General features: G+C 43.1%; 1 protein-coding gene and 2 pseudogenes across 4 annotated transcripts in view; 2 read left to right on the forward strand and 1 right to left on the reverse strand.

The window, feature by feature from the left end:
- Nucleotides 1-1778, reverse strand: part of ZNF506 (zinc finger protein 506) — a 28763-nt gene extending 26985 nt beyond the window's left edge. For all 4 annotated transcript variants that reach the window (XM_009435112.5, XM_016937107.4, XM_003316227.7 and 1 more), the window contains exon 1: nucleotides 1596-1778. Coding sequence is in view for 2 of the 4 variants with exons in the window: in XM_003316227.7 (XP_003316275.1) it covers nucleotides 1596-1598 (3 nt within the window). In the remaining 2 variants the exon portion in view is untranslated. The remainder of the gene's footprint in view (nucleotides 1-1595) is intronic.
- Nucleotides 1779-7097: 5319 nt separating this feature from the next.
- LOC738024 (iron-sulfur cluster assembly 1 homolog, mitochondrial-like) lies at nucleotides 7098-7655 on the forward strand (annotated as a pseudogene).
- A 5833-nt stretch (nucleotides 7656-13488) lies between these two features.
- LOC101056873 (zinc finger protein 253-like) lies at nucleotides 13489-16017 on the forward strand (annotated as a pseudogene).
- The last annotated feature ends 682 nt before the right edge of the window (nucleotides 16018-16699 follow it).

Here is a 16699-nt window from a genome sequence, read left to right on the forward strand (position 1 = left end):
TGAACCCAAGAGGCGGACGTTGCAGTGAGCTGAGATCGCCCCACTGCACTCCGGCATGGCGACAGAGTGAGACTCCATCTCAAAAAAAAAAAAAAAAAAAAAGATTGAGGAACATGGGGTACACCTGAGGCCCTGCTTGGGACACATGTGAAAAACGCCAGGGAAAATCAGTCCCCTGTGGGATGTGAAAATAATTAAGTGGCAGGCAATTAGAATGAGGAAGCTCTAGTCCCCAGATTCCCACTTCTAAGAAAAAAAACAAAACAAAACTCAAGTGTATTCTTTGGTAAATTACTAAATTAGGGGAAACAAAATTCAGGCTTAAGCAACTATAAACTGCCAATTAAACTCTGATTACATAACCAGGAAATTTCCATCTCGATTGTACAAATTTAAAAACTACCTAACTAGGCTGGGCGCGGTGGCTCACGCCTGTAATCCCAGCAATTTGGGAGGCTGAGGCGGGTGGATCACAAAGTCAGGAGATCGAGACCATCCTGGCTAACACGGTGAAACCCATCTCTACTAAAAATACAAAAAATTAGGCCGGCGTAGTGGCGGGCGCCTGTAGTCCCAGCTACTGGGGAGGCTGAGGCAGGAGAATGGCGTGAACCCAGGAGGCGGAGCTTGCGGTGAGCGGAGATCGCGAGACTGCACGCCAACCTGGCGGCAGAGCGAGACTCAAAAAAATAAATAAATAAATAAAATAAAATAACAACTATGTAACTATACCTAATCAATTATTGAATTTGGTTTTCTTCATCATGCATTTTATAAATGTCTTTTCTTCAAGCCCCTCCCATGGACTACAAACAACAAACTGTAGCTGGGTGCTCTACAATTCTTGAATCACACTTTGATTAAATTATCTTATATTTTTGCGGTGACTCCCCCCTCCCCGTTTTTGTTTTTTTAAGGCAGAGTCTTGCTCTGTCGCCCAGGCTGGAGTTCAGTGGCGCGATCTCAGCTCACGGCAACTTCCGCCTCCTGGGTTCAACAGATTCTCCCACCTCTGCCTCCCCAGTAGCTGGGACTACAGACATTTGCCATCACACCCAGCTAACTTGTATTTTCAGTAGACATGGGGTTTCCCCATTTTGGCCAGGCTTGTCTTGAACTCCTGACCTCAACTGATCAGCCCGCCTCGCCTCCCAACGTGCTGGGATTACAGGGGTGACCCACCACGCCCGGCCCCATAAATTTTTAATAGGAGAAAAGAGAAACTGTGAACCCCACGAACCAAAGCTCTTCCCATTCATGAACCCGCACCCCGAGTCAGGATTCTCCCCTGACGACCCTCCCGTGGCCCCTGAACAATCTGGGAAAGACCTGTGGGTGCAGAGCTGCCCGGAGAGGGTTCCAGGCCAGGGCACAGTCACTGCGCAGGGAAAAGACAGGACACCCCGGGGACCCGCTGTCAACGCAGCCGCCATGTTATGGCTGAGGCGGAGCTGGGCAACGAGAACTTGGAGCGCAGATTGTGGAGCTGACTGCCGGGAGGCCTGAGTTCTGCCACTGCCACAGCCACAGCCACTTCCTCCCCGGTTCCAACCAGCCCCTCCCCCTCTCTCGAGATGTCGAACTGGCACTCTCACCATTTCTAGGCTTCCAGGGGGTCCCGGCGTCCTAGCTGTGACCCTCCCAATACCTGCAGGTCACAGGGCCACAGAGGCTGGGCCTCTAGGAGCTGACGGCACAGAGAAGTGAAGACGATAGCTGGATCTCTGGCGTCAGCGAGAGACAATGGGCCCGCCAAAGCCGGAAGCCGGAAGCCGTCCTGTTCGCTCCAGCTGCGTGGCTGATTGGACAGTTTCCAGCCCAGCGTCCCTGATTGGATAATGCTTGAGGGCCCGCCCCTTCAGGTCCTGAGTGACAGAAGACGTGATCCGATGCTGGACTGAGTGAAGAAAGAGAGACAGTCTAAGCTGCAGCCTTTTCTTTCTTTTTTTTAAAATTTTATTTATTTATTTATTTGAGACGGAGTTTCACTCTTGTTGCCCAGGCTGGATTACAATGGCGTCATCTTGACTCAGTGCAACCTCTGCCTCCTGGGTTCGAGCGATTCTCCTGCCTCAGCCTCCCGGTTATCTATCTGATATTACAGGCGCCGGCTACCATGCCCGGCTAATTTTTTTTTGTAGTTTTAATAGAGACGGGGTTTCACCATATTGGCCAGCCTGGTCTCAAACTCCTGTCCTCAAGTTATCCGCCTGCCTCGGCCTCCCAAAGTGCTGGGATTACAAGCTTGAGCCACCAAGCCTGGCCAGCTGCAGCCTTTTCAAACAGGGCTTCCTCCCTGAGCTGAGCCAGGCCCACCCCAGAGCATGGGAAAATTCTCTCTCTTTTTTACTCTCTCTCTTTTTGAATATATTCAAAAGGTGGACGGAAGTATTCTGCTGTCATATTAATAATACGTAAAATTTTTGTTCAAGAGAAAATCAACTTTTACTTTGGTAATAGTGTATTATCAATTAAAGCTAATTTTAATAAAACCTTACAAATAAATTTGTCATTTTGAACACTCCAGATTTACATATATATTTTGTAATCTCTTGTAAGTTTTTTAACTTTTTATTTTTTATTTTTATCCACATTCTTTTTATTTTCCCATTTGAAACAACCTTTAAGTAATTTCAAACTGCTATAGGGGGTAGAAATAAATCATTTAGAGCCAGGTGCAGTGGGTCAAGACTGTAATCCCAGCACTTTGGGAGGCCAAGGTGTGCAGATCACTTGAGGTCAGGAGTTCAAGACTAGCCTGGCCAACATGGTGAAACCCCATCTCTACTAAAAATACAAAAAATTAGCAGGGTGTGCTGGTGCACACGTATAGTCCCCGCTACTCTGGAGGCTGAGGCAGGAGAATCACTTGAACCCAGGAAGTGGAGGTTGTGTAACGGCCCAAGGGGTTCACCTTGCCCTTTGCCTAGACAGAGCCAATTCATCAAGACAGGGGAATTTGTGGAGGAAAACTTAAATATTAAATTTGAACTTATTGAACGTGGACACAAACAATGGTCACCAAGTCTTGGAACAGGTTATGTGAACCCCTTGAGGTGTTCATCCTGCGCTGTTTTGGAGAAATCTCTATTTCAATCTATTCCAATACATTGGTTATTGAAAAACATTAGGCAATCACACACACACACACACAAAAGTTGACCTTTTTGTGTTCTTTGAGCCCAATCGCGAAGGGCCCTCATGACTGGGCCTCATGCCAAAGAACTCGTTACAAAAAGAGCTAGGGTCCCAGATCACGCGGAACCTTCATGAGACCTCTCCTTGTCTGTGCAGAGATGGGTGGCTGACTCTGGAGCCCAGGCTGTTGCTTTCCAGTCTGGTGGTGAATCCTCCTAGTCTGATGAGTGCGGTATCTGACTCTGGAGCCCAGCCTGTTGCTTCCTGGTCTGGTGGTGAATCCTCCATAGTCTGGTGTGGAGGAAAAGTTAAATATTAAATTTGAACTCAATTGAACATGGCTACAAACAATGGTCACCAAGTCCTGGAACAAGTTGTGTGAGCTGCTTGAGGCATTCATCCAGCGCTGTATTGGAGAAATCTCTATTTCAATCTATTCCTATACATTAGTTGTTGAAAAACAATAGACAATCGCAAAAACCAGTTGGCTTTTGTGTTCCTTGGGTCCAGTCACGAATGGCCCTCATGAATGGGCCTTATGCCAAATAATTCGTTACAAAAGAGCTAGGGTCCCAGACCGTGCCAAAGCTCCATGAGAGACCTCTCCTCCTCTGTGCATGGGCGAGTGTCCACCTCTGGAGCCCAGGCTGTTGCTTCCCACTCTGGTGGTAAATCCTCCATAGTCTGGTGAGTGTAAATATATATATATCTCTTTTCTCCTCTCCTTTTCCTATTGTAATTTGCTTATTATATGAATCTTCTTCTTATATCAATCTGCTTATTATATTTATTTGCTTATTATATCATTTGCTTATTATATCTGCATTGCCATTTACATGGGATAAAGCTTGTTTACCCTTAAAGGTATTGTGTGTGTGTCTTTTCTTCTCGCCTTGCGCCTTTCCCTCACAGAACATTTTTGGCATTACAAACAGGATTTGAAACCAAAAGTGTGCCTCTTTTTGGCCACAAGGACAGGGCTGGAGGCTCGGGGACTTCCCATACCCTGGGATGGGAACTCCCCCAGTTCTCCCCCTTGGTGATTGAATGGTCCAGGGGAACTGGACTTTGTGAGAATTGAGAATCTAAATTAGTGCAATTTAAACCTTTGTGCATGAAGTGCTGCAGGAGATTCCAGTCAGCAAAAAAGATGCTGAGGGATCTCCCAGAGTGGATGGTGTTTCCTTACTGCTTATAAGTTTATGTGTCAAGATACGGACTGGTTGCAAAAAGAGAAATGTAAGTTGGAAAACGAATATGCTAATCTGACTTCCAGACTGGCCCTGGCCCAATGCCAGGTCTATGTCTTGATTGATCAGGCTCAAAGCTATCAGCCTATTGCTGAAAAAAGCAGCTTTCCAAGTGGCCCGGTCAGGGTGAAACTGAAGAACTAGTCGGTTGGGGCTTGGAACAGGTAAAAACCCAGCTCCTATCTCAGAAATGGGAAATTAACCTACTAAAATTCAAGGACCTGCACAAACTGTAAAATTCCATGGCGTTCTATGGAATGCAGAGATGTAGTCCATCTTACTAAAGGCTAAGGCTAAAATACTAGAATTTACAACCCCTACCACTAAAAAGGAGGCCCAGAAATTTATTGGCTTTGTTTGGATTCTGGAGACATCACATTCCCCACTTGGGTAACATTTTACAACCTCTGCATGCAGACTTTCACTGGGGAGAGACAGAGATGGCTTCTTAACAAGCTAAAGAAGCAGTGCAACTGGCCCTGGATCTATGGCCCATATGGGATGGGCCAGCAGAACTCCAAGTGACTGTCCTAGATCAACATGCGAATTGGAGCGTTAGGCAGAAACAAGATGGGAAGAGGGTACCTTTCAGGTTTTGGACCCAGAAACTGCCAGAGGCCAGAAAAGCTTATACCCCTTTCAAGAAGCAATTGTTAGCTTGCTATTGGGCTTTGCTGGAAACGGAACACCTCTGTTTCAACCATGAGGTCTTTATGAGGCCTGAAATTTCTATTATGACTTGGGTCATGAGTTCCCTCAAAGCTCACCAGATAGAGCACTCTCAAGAAAGTAGCATCATAAAATGGAAATAGTACATACAAGTCCATTTAAGCCAAAACCAAACGGGGTATCACTTTTACATGAGGACGTACAAAACTTCCCAGCTCAGGAAATCACCAAGCAAGCCTTGCTGTTAGGGAAGGAAACCTCCCCTGCCCAATGGGGCAAATCCTTTAAAGAACTAAGCCCAGAGGATCAGAAATATGCTTGGTTTACTGATGGATCCACCAAATACATTGGTGGGACCCGATGCTTGAAGGCCGTGGCTTATAATCCTGTTAAAAACATAAGTATTTATGATGAAGGAAGGGGTGGAAGCAGTCAGTTGGCTGAACTAGTAGCCATCCTCTGAGCTATTCAAGAGGAGGCCAGAGGGATTTGTCACTTGTATACCAACTCTTGGTCTGTAGCAAATGGTCTTACTACCTGGATACCCCAATGGTAACAAAACAAATGGTTAATTGGGAATAAAGAGGTTTGGGGAAAACAATACTGGGGAGATATCTGAATCCTGGCGCACACTACCATTATCACCGTTTTTCACGTTGATGCCCATGCATCTCTGCTTTCTCTTGACAGACTATTTAATCAGCAAGTTATCAATAAGGCCAAAATTTCCACCATAACTGCAAACTTGAATGGATTACATGTCCAAGCCTTTCAATGACAGGCATTGTAATGTATGGTGGTATAATTGATAGTGATTATTGGCCTAAATGCTACTAATTTAGTGGCCTAAATGCTCCACTTAAAAGACACAAAATGGCAGAATGGATAAGAGTTTACCAGGCTGGGTGCAGTGGCTCCTGCCTGTAATCCCAGCAGTTTGGGAGGCTGAGGTGGGTGAATCACCTGAGGTCGGGAGTTTGAGACCAGCCTGACCAACATGGAGAAACCCTGTCTCTACTAAAAATACAAAATTTAGCCAGACGTGGTGGTGCATGCCTGTAATCCCAGCTACTCAGGAGGCTGAGGTAGCAGAATAGCTTGAACTCAGGAGGCAGAGGTTGCAGTGAGCCGAGATCATGCTGTTGAACTCCAGCCTGGACAATGAGAATTAAACTCCAACTCAAAAAAAAAAAAAAAAAAAAAAGATTTTACAGGCCAAATATCTGCTATCTTCAAGAGACTCACCCAACACATAAGGACTCACTTAAACTTAAGGTAAAGGGTTGGAAAAAGATATTCCATGCAAATGTACCCCAAAAGCTAGCAGTAGTAGCCATTCTTACATCAGACAAAACAGATGTTAAAGCAAAAACAGTTAAAAAAAAAAAAGAAAAGACAAAGAGGGACATTATATAATGATAAAAGGACTAGTCCAACAGGAAAACATCACAATTCTAAATATATATGCACCTTACACTGGAGCTCCCAAATTTATAAAACAATTACTACTAGACCTAAGAAATGAAATAGATGACAACACAATAATAATGAGGGACTTCAATACTCTACTCACAGCAGTAGACAAGTCATCAAGACGGAAAGTCAACAACAACAACAACAACAAACAATGGACTTAAACTATATCCTAGAACAAATGGACTTAAAATATATTTACAAACATTCTATCCAAGAACTGCAGAATATACATTTTATTCATCAGCACTTGAAACATTTTCCAAGATAGACATATGATAGGCCACAAGTCTCAATAAATTTAAGACAATCAAAATTATATCAACTACTCTCTCAGACTGCAGTGGAATAAAAGTGAAAATCAACTCCAAATGAACCATCAAAACCATGCAAATACATGGAAATTAAATTAAAAAATTAAAGATCAACCTGTTTCTGAATGAGTGTTGGATGAAATCGAGATGGAAATTTAAAAATTCTTTGAACTGAATGCACCCGCCATGTCCATGGAGAGAGGCTGAGGCGGCCGAGCTCCGGCTGGAGGTACCGGAGCGCCAGGACAGCAAATATGTCGGCTGCCTTAGTCCGGGCAAATGTCTGGGCTGTGAGCAAGAGGAAGCTTCAGCCCACCTGGGCCGCCCTCACCCTGACACCTTCAGCAGTAAACAAGATAAAACAACTTCTTAAAGATAAGCCTGAGCATGTAGGTGTAAAAGTTGGTGTGCGAGCCAGGAGGCTGTAATGGCCTTTCTTATATTCTAGAATATACAAAGACAAAAGGAGATTCTGGTGAAGTTATTCAAGATGGAGTCAGAGTATTCATTGAAAAGAAAGCAAAGCTAACACTTTTAGGAACAGAGATGGACTATGTTGAAGAAAAATTATCCAGTGAGTTTGTGTTCAATAACCCAAACATCAAAGGAACTTGTGGCTGTGGAGAAAGCTTTAATATTTGAAATCTCAGGACTCTTCTGGCCGTAGGTTCCAGGAAAGCTGGTGGAAGCCTTGGGGCTCACTGCAGAAATCATGTGACTGTCACGTGTTTAACATGCTGCTGCCTTGTAAGGAAAATAAAGTGATGCATTTTGAAAATGAAGCCAGTGTGTTAGATTCCAGAAGAAATGATATTTGTATTCCCTGTAGGGGACAGAAAATGAGAAGCCATCACTCTCTTTGGATCATTTAGGTCTCTTACATCCTTTGTTTTAGAAACAGTTTCATTAAAGTTGCCTTCCTGGGCACCTGTTTATCCATTTCCTGGACCGTGTGCCCTCCTTAGCTCTCTACTGAATGGCTTGAACATGCATCCCCCTCAGCATTTCTCCCAACCAGATCGGCAACTCCTAAAATCTGAGACAGGACGTCCTGACTGCTGGTAGTAACATGATGGTGCATTGTTTTTTCCAACCAAACTTAACATAGCCTTTTAGTACATTTGTATGAAAATTTTTATTGTCAGATGCCTCATTGCGTACCCTTTAATAGTACCGGGCAAAGATTTTCTTCAACTATAGTACAGATTAGTTCTGAGTGATGGTATCAAAAGGTGAGAAAGATGTCATCCACCTGTTTTTTAATCCATTTCTTTTGCCACCCTATATGTCTGCTCAGAGATGGGATCTCAAGGTGACTTTGATTCTTTTAGTTGTGGGGTCTCTTAAAGCCGTCTACCCCACCTCCCTCAATTCCCTATGTGAGGAAGCAAATCCCCAGGGAAGCCAAAGTGCTCCTGTCCACCCCCACTCCACAGGCCAAGGGAGAATGGGGACTCTACCCCCATCTCCCCTTCCTTGTAGGTGACACATGCTCTGCCCTCTGAGGCAATCAGTGAAGGCAAATGGTCTGATTTCTTTATTTGGTTGACATTTTGATAGAATTTCTTTATAATTTGATGGAGATCATAGTATTTTTATTTTATTTTGAGTGGGAAGAATTTTAAAACCATTTTATGTGAATTACCATCTTGTTTCTTTCACCTTTGAAACAATGGTTTGTAGCAGAGAAGACATTGTAGCAACCCAGAATTATGCTTTTGGAATGTGGTCCTCATTGTGCAGGAGAACGTGGGGATCTTTTCTTAAAATTCTGTGTGCATACACTTTCTGATTCCTCGGTCCAGTTGCTAAAGTTTTTAATATTTTAGCCTAATATTTTTATCATCAACCTTTCTTTAAAAGTGTTCCTTTTGTCACGTAGTTACTGATTTTCCCGGGTTTGACATGTTAAGTATTCTATGAAATGACATATATGCTTTTTTTGAAAGCTGATTCTCATGAATTCAAGTAGCTGAGGTCCTTTATGTTTCTTTCATTCCCTAAAGTAGCTGGCACAAAACACACCAAAACCTAGAGCAGTAGTTTTATGTAAATGCTCATGAGTTTGTATCAATAATATAATTGTTGATCCACTTATAATTCATACAATACTGTATGTATCTAGAGATTGAGTTGTCAATTAAAAAAAAAATAAGGCCTCAGGCTGGGTGTGGTGGCTCATGCCTGTAATTCCAGCAGGCATGCCTGTAATTCCAGCAGGCAGAGGCCGAGGTGGGTGGATCACCTGAGGTCAGAAGTTCGAGACCAGCCTGGCCAACATGGTGAAACCCCGTCTACTAAAAATAAAAAAAATTTAGCTGGGCATGATAGCAGGTACCTGTAATCCCAGCTACTTGGGAGGCTGAGGTAGGAGAATTGCTTGAACCTGGGAGGTGGAGGTTGCAGAGCCGAGATCTTGCCATTGCACTCCAGCCTGGGAAACAATGTGAGACTCTATCAAAAGAAAAAAAATGTGGCCTCTTTGTGATCATAAAAAAAAAATTCTTTGAACCGAACAATAATAATGACACAAGCTATCAAAATATCTGGTATACAGCAAAAGTGGTGCTAAAAGGAATGTTCATAGCATTAAGTGCCTACATCAAAAAGTCTGAAAGAGCTTAAGTAGACAATGTAAGATAACACCTCAAGGAACTAGAGAAACAAGAACAAGCCAAACCCAAACCCAGTAGAAGAAAAGAAATAACAAAGATGAGAGCAGAACTAAATGAAACTGAAACAACAACAACAATAAAACAGAAGATAAATGAAATGAAAAGCTGGTTCTTAGAAAAGATAAACAAAATTGATAGACCATTAACAGCATTAACCAAGAAGAGAGAAGATCCAAACAAGCTCAGTTAGACATGAAATGGAAGATATTGCAACTGATGCCACAGAAATACAAAAGATCATTGAGGGCTACTGTGAACACCTTTACATGCACAAATTAGAAAACCTACAGAAGATGACTAAATTCCTGGAAATGTACAACCCTCCTAGATTAAAAAACAAAAACAACTCTGAACAGACTAATAACAAGCAGTGAGATTGAAATAATAATTTTAAAAAATTGCCAACCAAAAAAGAAGTTCAGAACCAGGTGGATTCACAGCTGAATTCTATCAGACATTCAGAGAAAAACTGATGGGGATGGGGCCAAGATGGCTGACTAGAAGCAGCATCCCATAGAAAAGAATCATAATAGCATGTGAAACCTGCACCGTCACCTGAGGTATCCAGGTTCTGTCATCAGAACTGACTAGGTGGCTGGCATGAACCATGGAGAAGAAGGAAGAGCAGTGTGGGGCAACAGGCCACCTGGCACCCACATGGGGCTGGGGAGCCCCCACCCCCCAGCCAAGGGAGGCAGTGAGTGAGCATCCTACCCAGCCTGGGAAACTGTGCTTTTTCCATGGAACAGTGCAACCCATGGATCAGAAGATTCCACTCGTGAACCCACGCCACCGGAGCCTAAGGTACCAACTGTTGGAAACAAGAGCTCAGAGTCACAAAGAAAACAAGCACTCAAACAAGGAATTTCTCAGCAAGGCAAATTTACTTCTACAGAAGGGTGCTGCTCACATCTCTGGTTGTTGTGAGAGCACACTGTACTAGAGAGGGAAGGGGTTATTATTGCTAACATAGTCCCTATTTCTGTGTCCTGTCCCCATTGGCTGGAGTCAGACCACATAATATAAGCTAACTCGATTGGTTATTTTAAATCGAGACTGGCAGGAAGGTTGTTTACAGAGCAGGTAACTAGGAGTGAGGAGGAATTCTTCCAAATAAAGAAGAGATGTGGGTTACAGATTGGGACTGGTGGGAAGGGTTGTTTACAGAGCAGGTAGCTTGGAGCAGGAACATACAAGGAAGTTGATTTGGAGAACAAAGAACAAGGAGGTTATCCTTTGAAGAGAAACTTATTATGCCTGACACAACCCTGGAGCTAAGCAGATCCTCAACAGCCTCTCAGCTAGAATCTGCTTAAGCCTGCCAAGTTCCCAGGGGAGGGGCAACCGGTACCACAGCTGTGTCTGGCTGCTGTCTAAGCCCTTTGAGCTCCTTGGGGGAGGGACAGCAGCCAGCAATGGGACTCACAACTGCCTGACAGGCTAAGCTCCCTGGGCTCAGGAAGGGCAGCAGCCATCTCTATAGCTCCTGGCCACACTTTTCCCCTGCTAGAGCCAGGGAGGCTGGACAGCTTGGTCTCAAGAGATGTCCCCTACAACCCAACACTCTGGCTGTTGCAGACTGCAGCCAGAGTGTCTCTTCAGGCCTGACCCTGACCATCCCTCCTCACTGGGCAGGGCCTCCCAGCAGGAACTCCAACAGCTCCAGCCAGGGGCTCAGAGGCAGAACTGTGATCTCCCTGGGCCTGAGCCCCTAGGGGGAGGGGTGACTGCAGTCTCTGTGGACCAGCAGACTTAGCCTTTCCTCCTGCTAGTTCTGAGGAATTCAGGCAGCCCAGATGAGTGGGTTTCCCCTCAGGAAACACCCCACCCCTCCACCGAAGGATAGTCAAAGTGCTTCATTAAATGGGTTAGGCTCCCTGTGCCACCCAAATGGGTGAGACCCTTCAACAGGGGTTGTCAGACACCCTATACAGGAGCGATCCTATGGGCATCAGGTTGGTGCCTCTTGAGGTCAAAGATTCCAGAGGAAAGAGTAGGCACCTGTCTTTGCTGTTCTCCAACCTCCTTGAGTGACATCTCCAGGCACGGGAGTAAACCAGATGAATAGGGCCTGAAGTGATCCCCCAGCAAACTGCAGCAGCCCTACAGAAGAGGGACCTGACCATTGAAAGAAAAACAAGCAAACGGAAAGCAACAACAACAGCATCAACAACAAAAAAGTACCCACAAAAACCGTATCTGAGGCCGGGCATGGTGGCTTACACCTGTGACCCCAAGACTTTGGGAGGCTGAGGTGGGCAGATCGCTTGAGGCCAGGAGTTCAAGACTAGCCTGGCCAACATGGCGAAACCCTGTCTCTACTAAAAAATACAAAAATTAGCCAGGCGTGGTGGTGCGTGACTGTAGTGCCAGCTACTCGGGAGTCTGAGACATGAGAATCACCTGAACCTGGGAGGTGGAGGTTGCAGTGAGCCGAGATCATGCCACTGCACTCCAGCCTGGGTAAGAGAGCAAGACTCTGCCTAAAAAATAAAAATAAAAATAAAATAAAAATAAAAATAAAAAAACATCCAAGGATCAGCAGCCTCAAAGATCAAAACTAGACAAACTCATGAAGATGAGAAAGAATCAACAAAAAAATGCTGAAAGGCCAGAGTGCCTTTTCTCCTCCAAATGATCAAAATGTCTCTTCAGCAACGTGCAGAACTGGACAGAGGATGAGATGGATGAATTAACAGAAGTAGGCAGATAATAACAAAGTCTGCTGAGCTAAAAGAACATGTTCTAACCCAATTCAAAGAAGCTAAGAACCTTGATAAAAGGTTAGAGGAAATGCTAACTAGAATAACCAGTTTGGAGAAGAACATAAATGACCTGATGGAGCTGAAAAACACAGCATGAGAACTTCATGAAGCATACAAAAGTATCAATAGCCGAATAGACCAAGCAGAAGAAAGGATATCAGAGTTTGAAGACCACCTTGCCGAAATAAGGCTTGCAGAGATTAAAGAAAAAAGAATAAAAAGGAACAAACAAAGCCTCTGAGAAATATGGTGTTCTGTGTGGGAAATGCACAAGGGGAGAAGAAAAGACACACACACAGTACCTTTAAGGGTAAACAAGCTTTATCCCATGTAAATGGCAATGCAGATACAATAAGCGAATTGATATCATAAGCAAATTGCAGTGGGAAGGGGAGAAGGGAAAAGAGATGTGTATGTATACATATTTACACTCACGAGACTATGGAGGATTCATCACCAGATCAGGAAGCAACAGCCTGGGCTCCAGGGTCAGACACCAGACTCACCAGACTATGGAGGATTCACCAACACACTGGGAAGCAACAGCCTGGGCTCTAGAGTTGGCCACCCATTCATGCACAGACAAGCAGAGGTCTCTTGAAGCTTTGGCGCAGTCTGGGACCCTAGCTCTTTTTGTAACAAGTTGTTTGGCATGAGGCCCAGTCACGAGGGCCCTTCATGACTGGGCTCAAGGAACACAAAAAGGACAACTTGTTTTTGCGATTGTCTATTATTTTTCAATAACTAACATATAGAATAGATGGCAATAGAGATTTTTCTGAAACAGTGCTGGATGAACGCCTCAAGGGGCTCACACAACCTGTTCTGGGACTTGATGACCATTGTTTGTGTCCACGTTCAATGGAGTTCAAATTTAATATTTAACTATTCCACCGCATTCACAACTCCTTCTGTATATTGTAAATATAGCACTCAAAAATGTGCATGTTCGTATTCATGACTTTAAATTTCTACTTTATTATCTAGAAAAATATCATAAATAAACTGATGTAGTGGATCTCATGCTGCTCTTTCTTCTTGGAGTTAGAGAATACATTAGAGAATATTTCTATGTTGAAAATTATTTTATTGGATAATTTTAGTCAGTCCTATAAGTCAGAACCAATTGTCTTGACTCTCTAATTTCACCTTAAGTCAAATTAAAAATCTCGCCCATGGCCACTTGGTAAAAACGTGTGTGTATATGTGTGTTTTCCAGGGACCATTGCAATTTAGAGACGTGACCATAGAATTCTCTCTGGAGGAGTGGCATTGCCTGGACACTGCACAGCGGAATTTATATAGGGATGTGATGTTAGAGAACTACAGAAACCTGGTCTTCCTTGGTGAGGATAACTTGAATGTATAATTCATAATGTACCCTAAAGGTTTTATTTCTCCTTTTTGTGAAATGTTTTTTAGTAATTTATTTTTTGCGTAAAAGAGTTTCAGATGCCCTTTTTCCAGAAAATTTTTAGAATTTGTTCATTTAGAAAAGAATTTCAAGATGTTTAATCTTTTTTTTTTGAGACAGAGTCTCGCTTTGTCGCCCAGGCTGGAGTGTAGTGGCGCGATCTCAGCTCACTGCAACCTCCACCTCCCGGGTTCATGCTATTCTCCTGCCTCAGCCTCCCGAGTAGCTGGGACTGTTGGCGTACGCCGCCACGCCTGGCTAATTTTTTTTGTTTGTTTGTATTTTTAGTAGAGATGAGGTTTCACCGTGTTGTCCAGGATGGTCTCGATCTCCTGACCTCGTGATCTGCCCGCCTCAGCCTCTCAAAGTGCTGGCATTACATGCGTGAGCCACTGCGCTCAGCCAAGATGTTTAATCTTAATCCAAAATTTCCACATGCCTGAGTTGAGCTGTGTTCTTCACTCTAAATTAGCGGTAAGCCCAGAAATTTAGTGGCATAAAATATTGTTGTCCCCACCTGAAAATCTAATTGCCACCACCAATTTTTGATTCAGTCACACCAGGTAGTAAAATTACAAAATCTACAAGCAAAACTGGGTGCGGTGGCTCAAGCCTGTAATCCCAGCACTTTGGGAGGCCGGGGCGGACAGATCACCTGAGGTCGGGAGTTTGAGACCAGCCTGACCAACACGGAGAAACCACATCTCTACTAAAAATACAAAATTAGCAGGGCATGGTGGCGCACGCCTGTAATCCCAGCTACTCCAGAGGCTGAGAGAGGAGAATCCTTTGAATCCGGGAGGCAGAGCTTGCAGTGAGCCAAGATCGCACCACTGCACTCCAGCCTGGGCAACAGAGCAAGACTCCATCTCAAAAAATAAATAAATAAATAAAAGCACAATATTATACTGGACAGCAGGAAGAGCTGTGTTGGGTATAACAGAGCTTTCTTTTTCTTCTATGTGGCTATTTCATTCTGCTCACGTGGGGAACTTCACACATTTAACTCATTTATACATTTTTTTACACATGTATTTTGGTCAGTACGTTTTTGTTACATTTATGTGTCCAGGAAGAAATTAGAGCTGGTGGTATTTTGCTATGTCATCTTGCTTATGTAGTTTGTATAATTTTGTAGGTTAGATTTGTAAAGTATATTTATTTATCTGAGTCTAGCAATTGAAGTAATGTGATTTTACTGTTTCTTTCTGTTATGTGTTCTCATTTTGCCCAAGACCTTTGGCCAGAGCAGAGCATAAAAGATTCTTTCCAAAAAGTGATACTTAGAAGATATGAAAAATGCGGATATGACAATTTACAGTTAAAAAAAGGCTGTAAAAGTGTGGATGAGCATAAGCTGCTCAAAAGAGTTATAATGGACTTAACCACAGTCTGACAACCACCCAGAGAAAAATATTTCAATGTGATAAATATGGGACAGTCTTTCAGAAATTTTCAAATTGAAACAGACCTAAGATACGACATACTGGGAAAAAATCTTTCAAATGTATAGTATGCGGCAAAGCTTTTAACTGGTCCTCAAACCTTACTACACATAAGAAAATTCATACTGGAGGGAAACCCTACAAATGTGAAGAATGTGGCAAAGCCTTCAAAAGGTCCTCACACCTTACTGTACATAAGATAGTTCATACTGGAGAGAAATCCTACAAATGTGAAGAATGCGGGAAAGCCTTTAAGCACCCCTCGCATGTTACTACACATAAGAAAATTCATACTGGAGGGAAACCCTACAAATGTGAAGAATGTGGCAAAGACTTTAAGTGCACTTCTAACCTTACTACACATAAGAGAATTCATACTGGAGAGAAGCCCTACAAATGTAAAGAATGTGGCAAAGCTTTTCACCTATCCTCACACCTTACTACACATAAGATACTTCATACTGGAGAGAAACCCTACAGGTGTAAAGAATGTGGCAAAGCTTTTAACCATTCCACAATCCTTTTTTCACACAAAAAAATTCATACTGGAGAGAAATTCTACAAATGTGATGAATGTGGCAAAACCTTTACCTGGCCCTCACTACTCTCTAAACACAGGAGAACTCATACTGGAGAGAAACCCTACAAATGTGAAGTGTGTGGCAAAGCCTTTACTGCATCCTTAACTCTAACTGAACATAAGAGAATTCATACTGGAGAGAAAACTTACAAATGTGAAGAATGTGGCAAAGCTTTTAACTGGTCCTCAGACCTTCATAAACATAAGAGAATTCATATTGCACAGAAACCCTACATAGTGAAGAATGTGGCAAACATTTTAAATATTCCTCCACTTTTAATAAGCATAAGATAATTCATACTGGAGAGAAACTGGATGAATGTGGGAAAGCCTTTAACCAGCCCTCGACTCTTACTAACTATCAGAATTTATATGGAACATAAACTCATACAAATATAACAAATATAAAAAATGTGACAAAGCTTTTTTTAATTAATTAATTTATTTTTTAATTATACTTTAAGTTTTAGGGTACATGTGCACATTGTGCAGGTTAGTTACATATGTATACATGTGCCATGCTGGTGCGCTGCACCCACTAACTCATCATCTAGCATTAGGTATATCTCCCAATGCTATCCCTCCCCCCTCCCCCCACCCCACCACAGTCCCGAGTGTGATATTCCCCTTCCTGTGTCCATGTGATCTCATTGTTCAATTCCCACCTATGAGAATATGCGGTGTTTGGTTTTTTGTTCTTGCGATAGTTTACTGAGAATGATGATTTCCAGTTTCATCCATGTCCCTACAAAGGACATGAACTCATCATTTTTTATGGCTGCATAGTATTCCATGGTGTATATGTGCCACATTTTCTTAATCCAGTCTATCATTGTTGGACATTTGGGTGACAAAGCTTTTAAAGGAAGTTCTCAACCCTTATTACATGTAATTCATACTGGACAGAAACCCTACAAGTGTGAAGAATGTGGCATGGCCTATAAGAAGTTCTCAATTCCATTTTTTTTTTTTTTTT

Source organism: Pan troglodytes, chromosome 20 (assembly GCF_028858775.2).
Source record: "Pan troglodytes isolate AG18354 chromosome 20, NHGRI_mPanTro3-v2.0_pri, whole genome shotgun sequence".
Lineage (NCBI taxonomy): Eukaryota > Metazoa > Chordata > Mammalia > Primates > Hominidae > Pan > Pan troglodytes.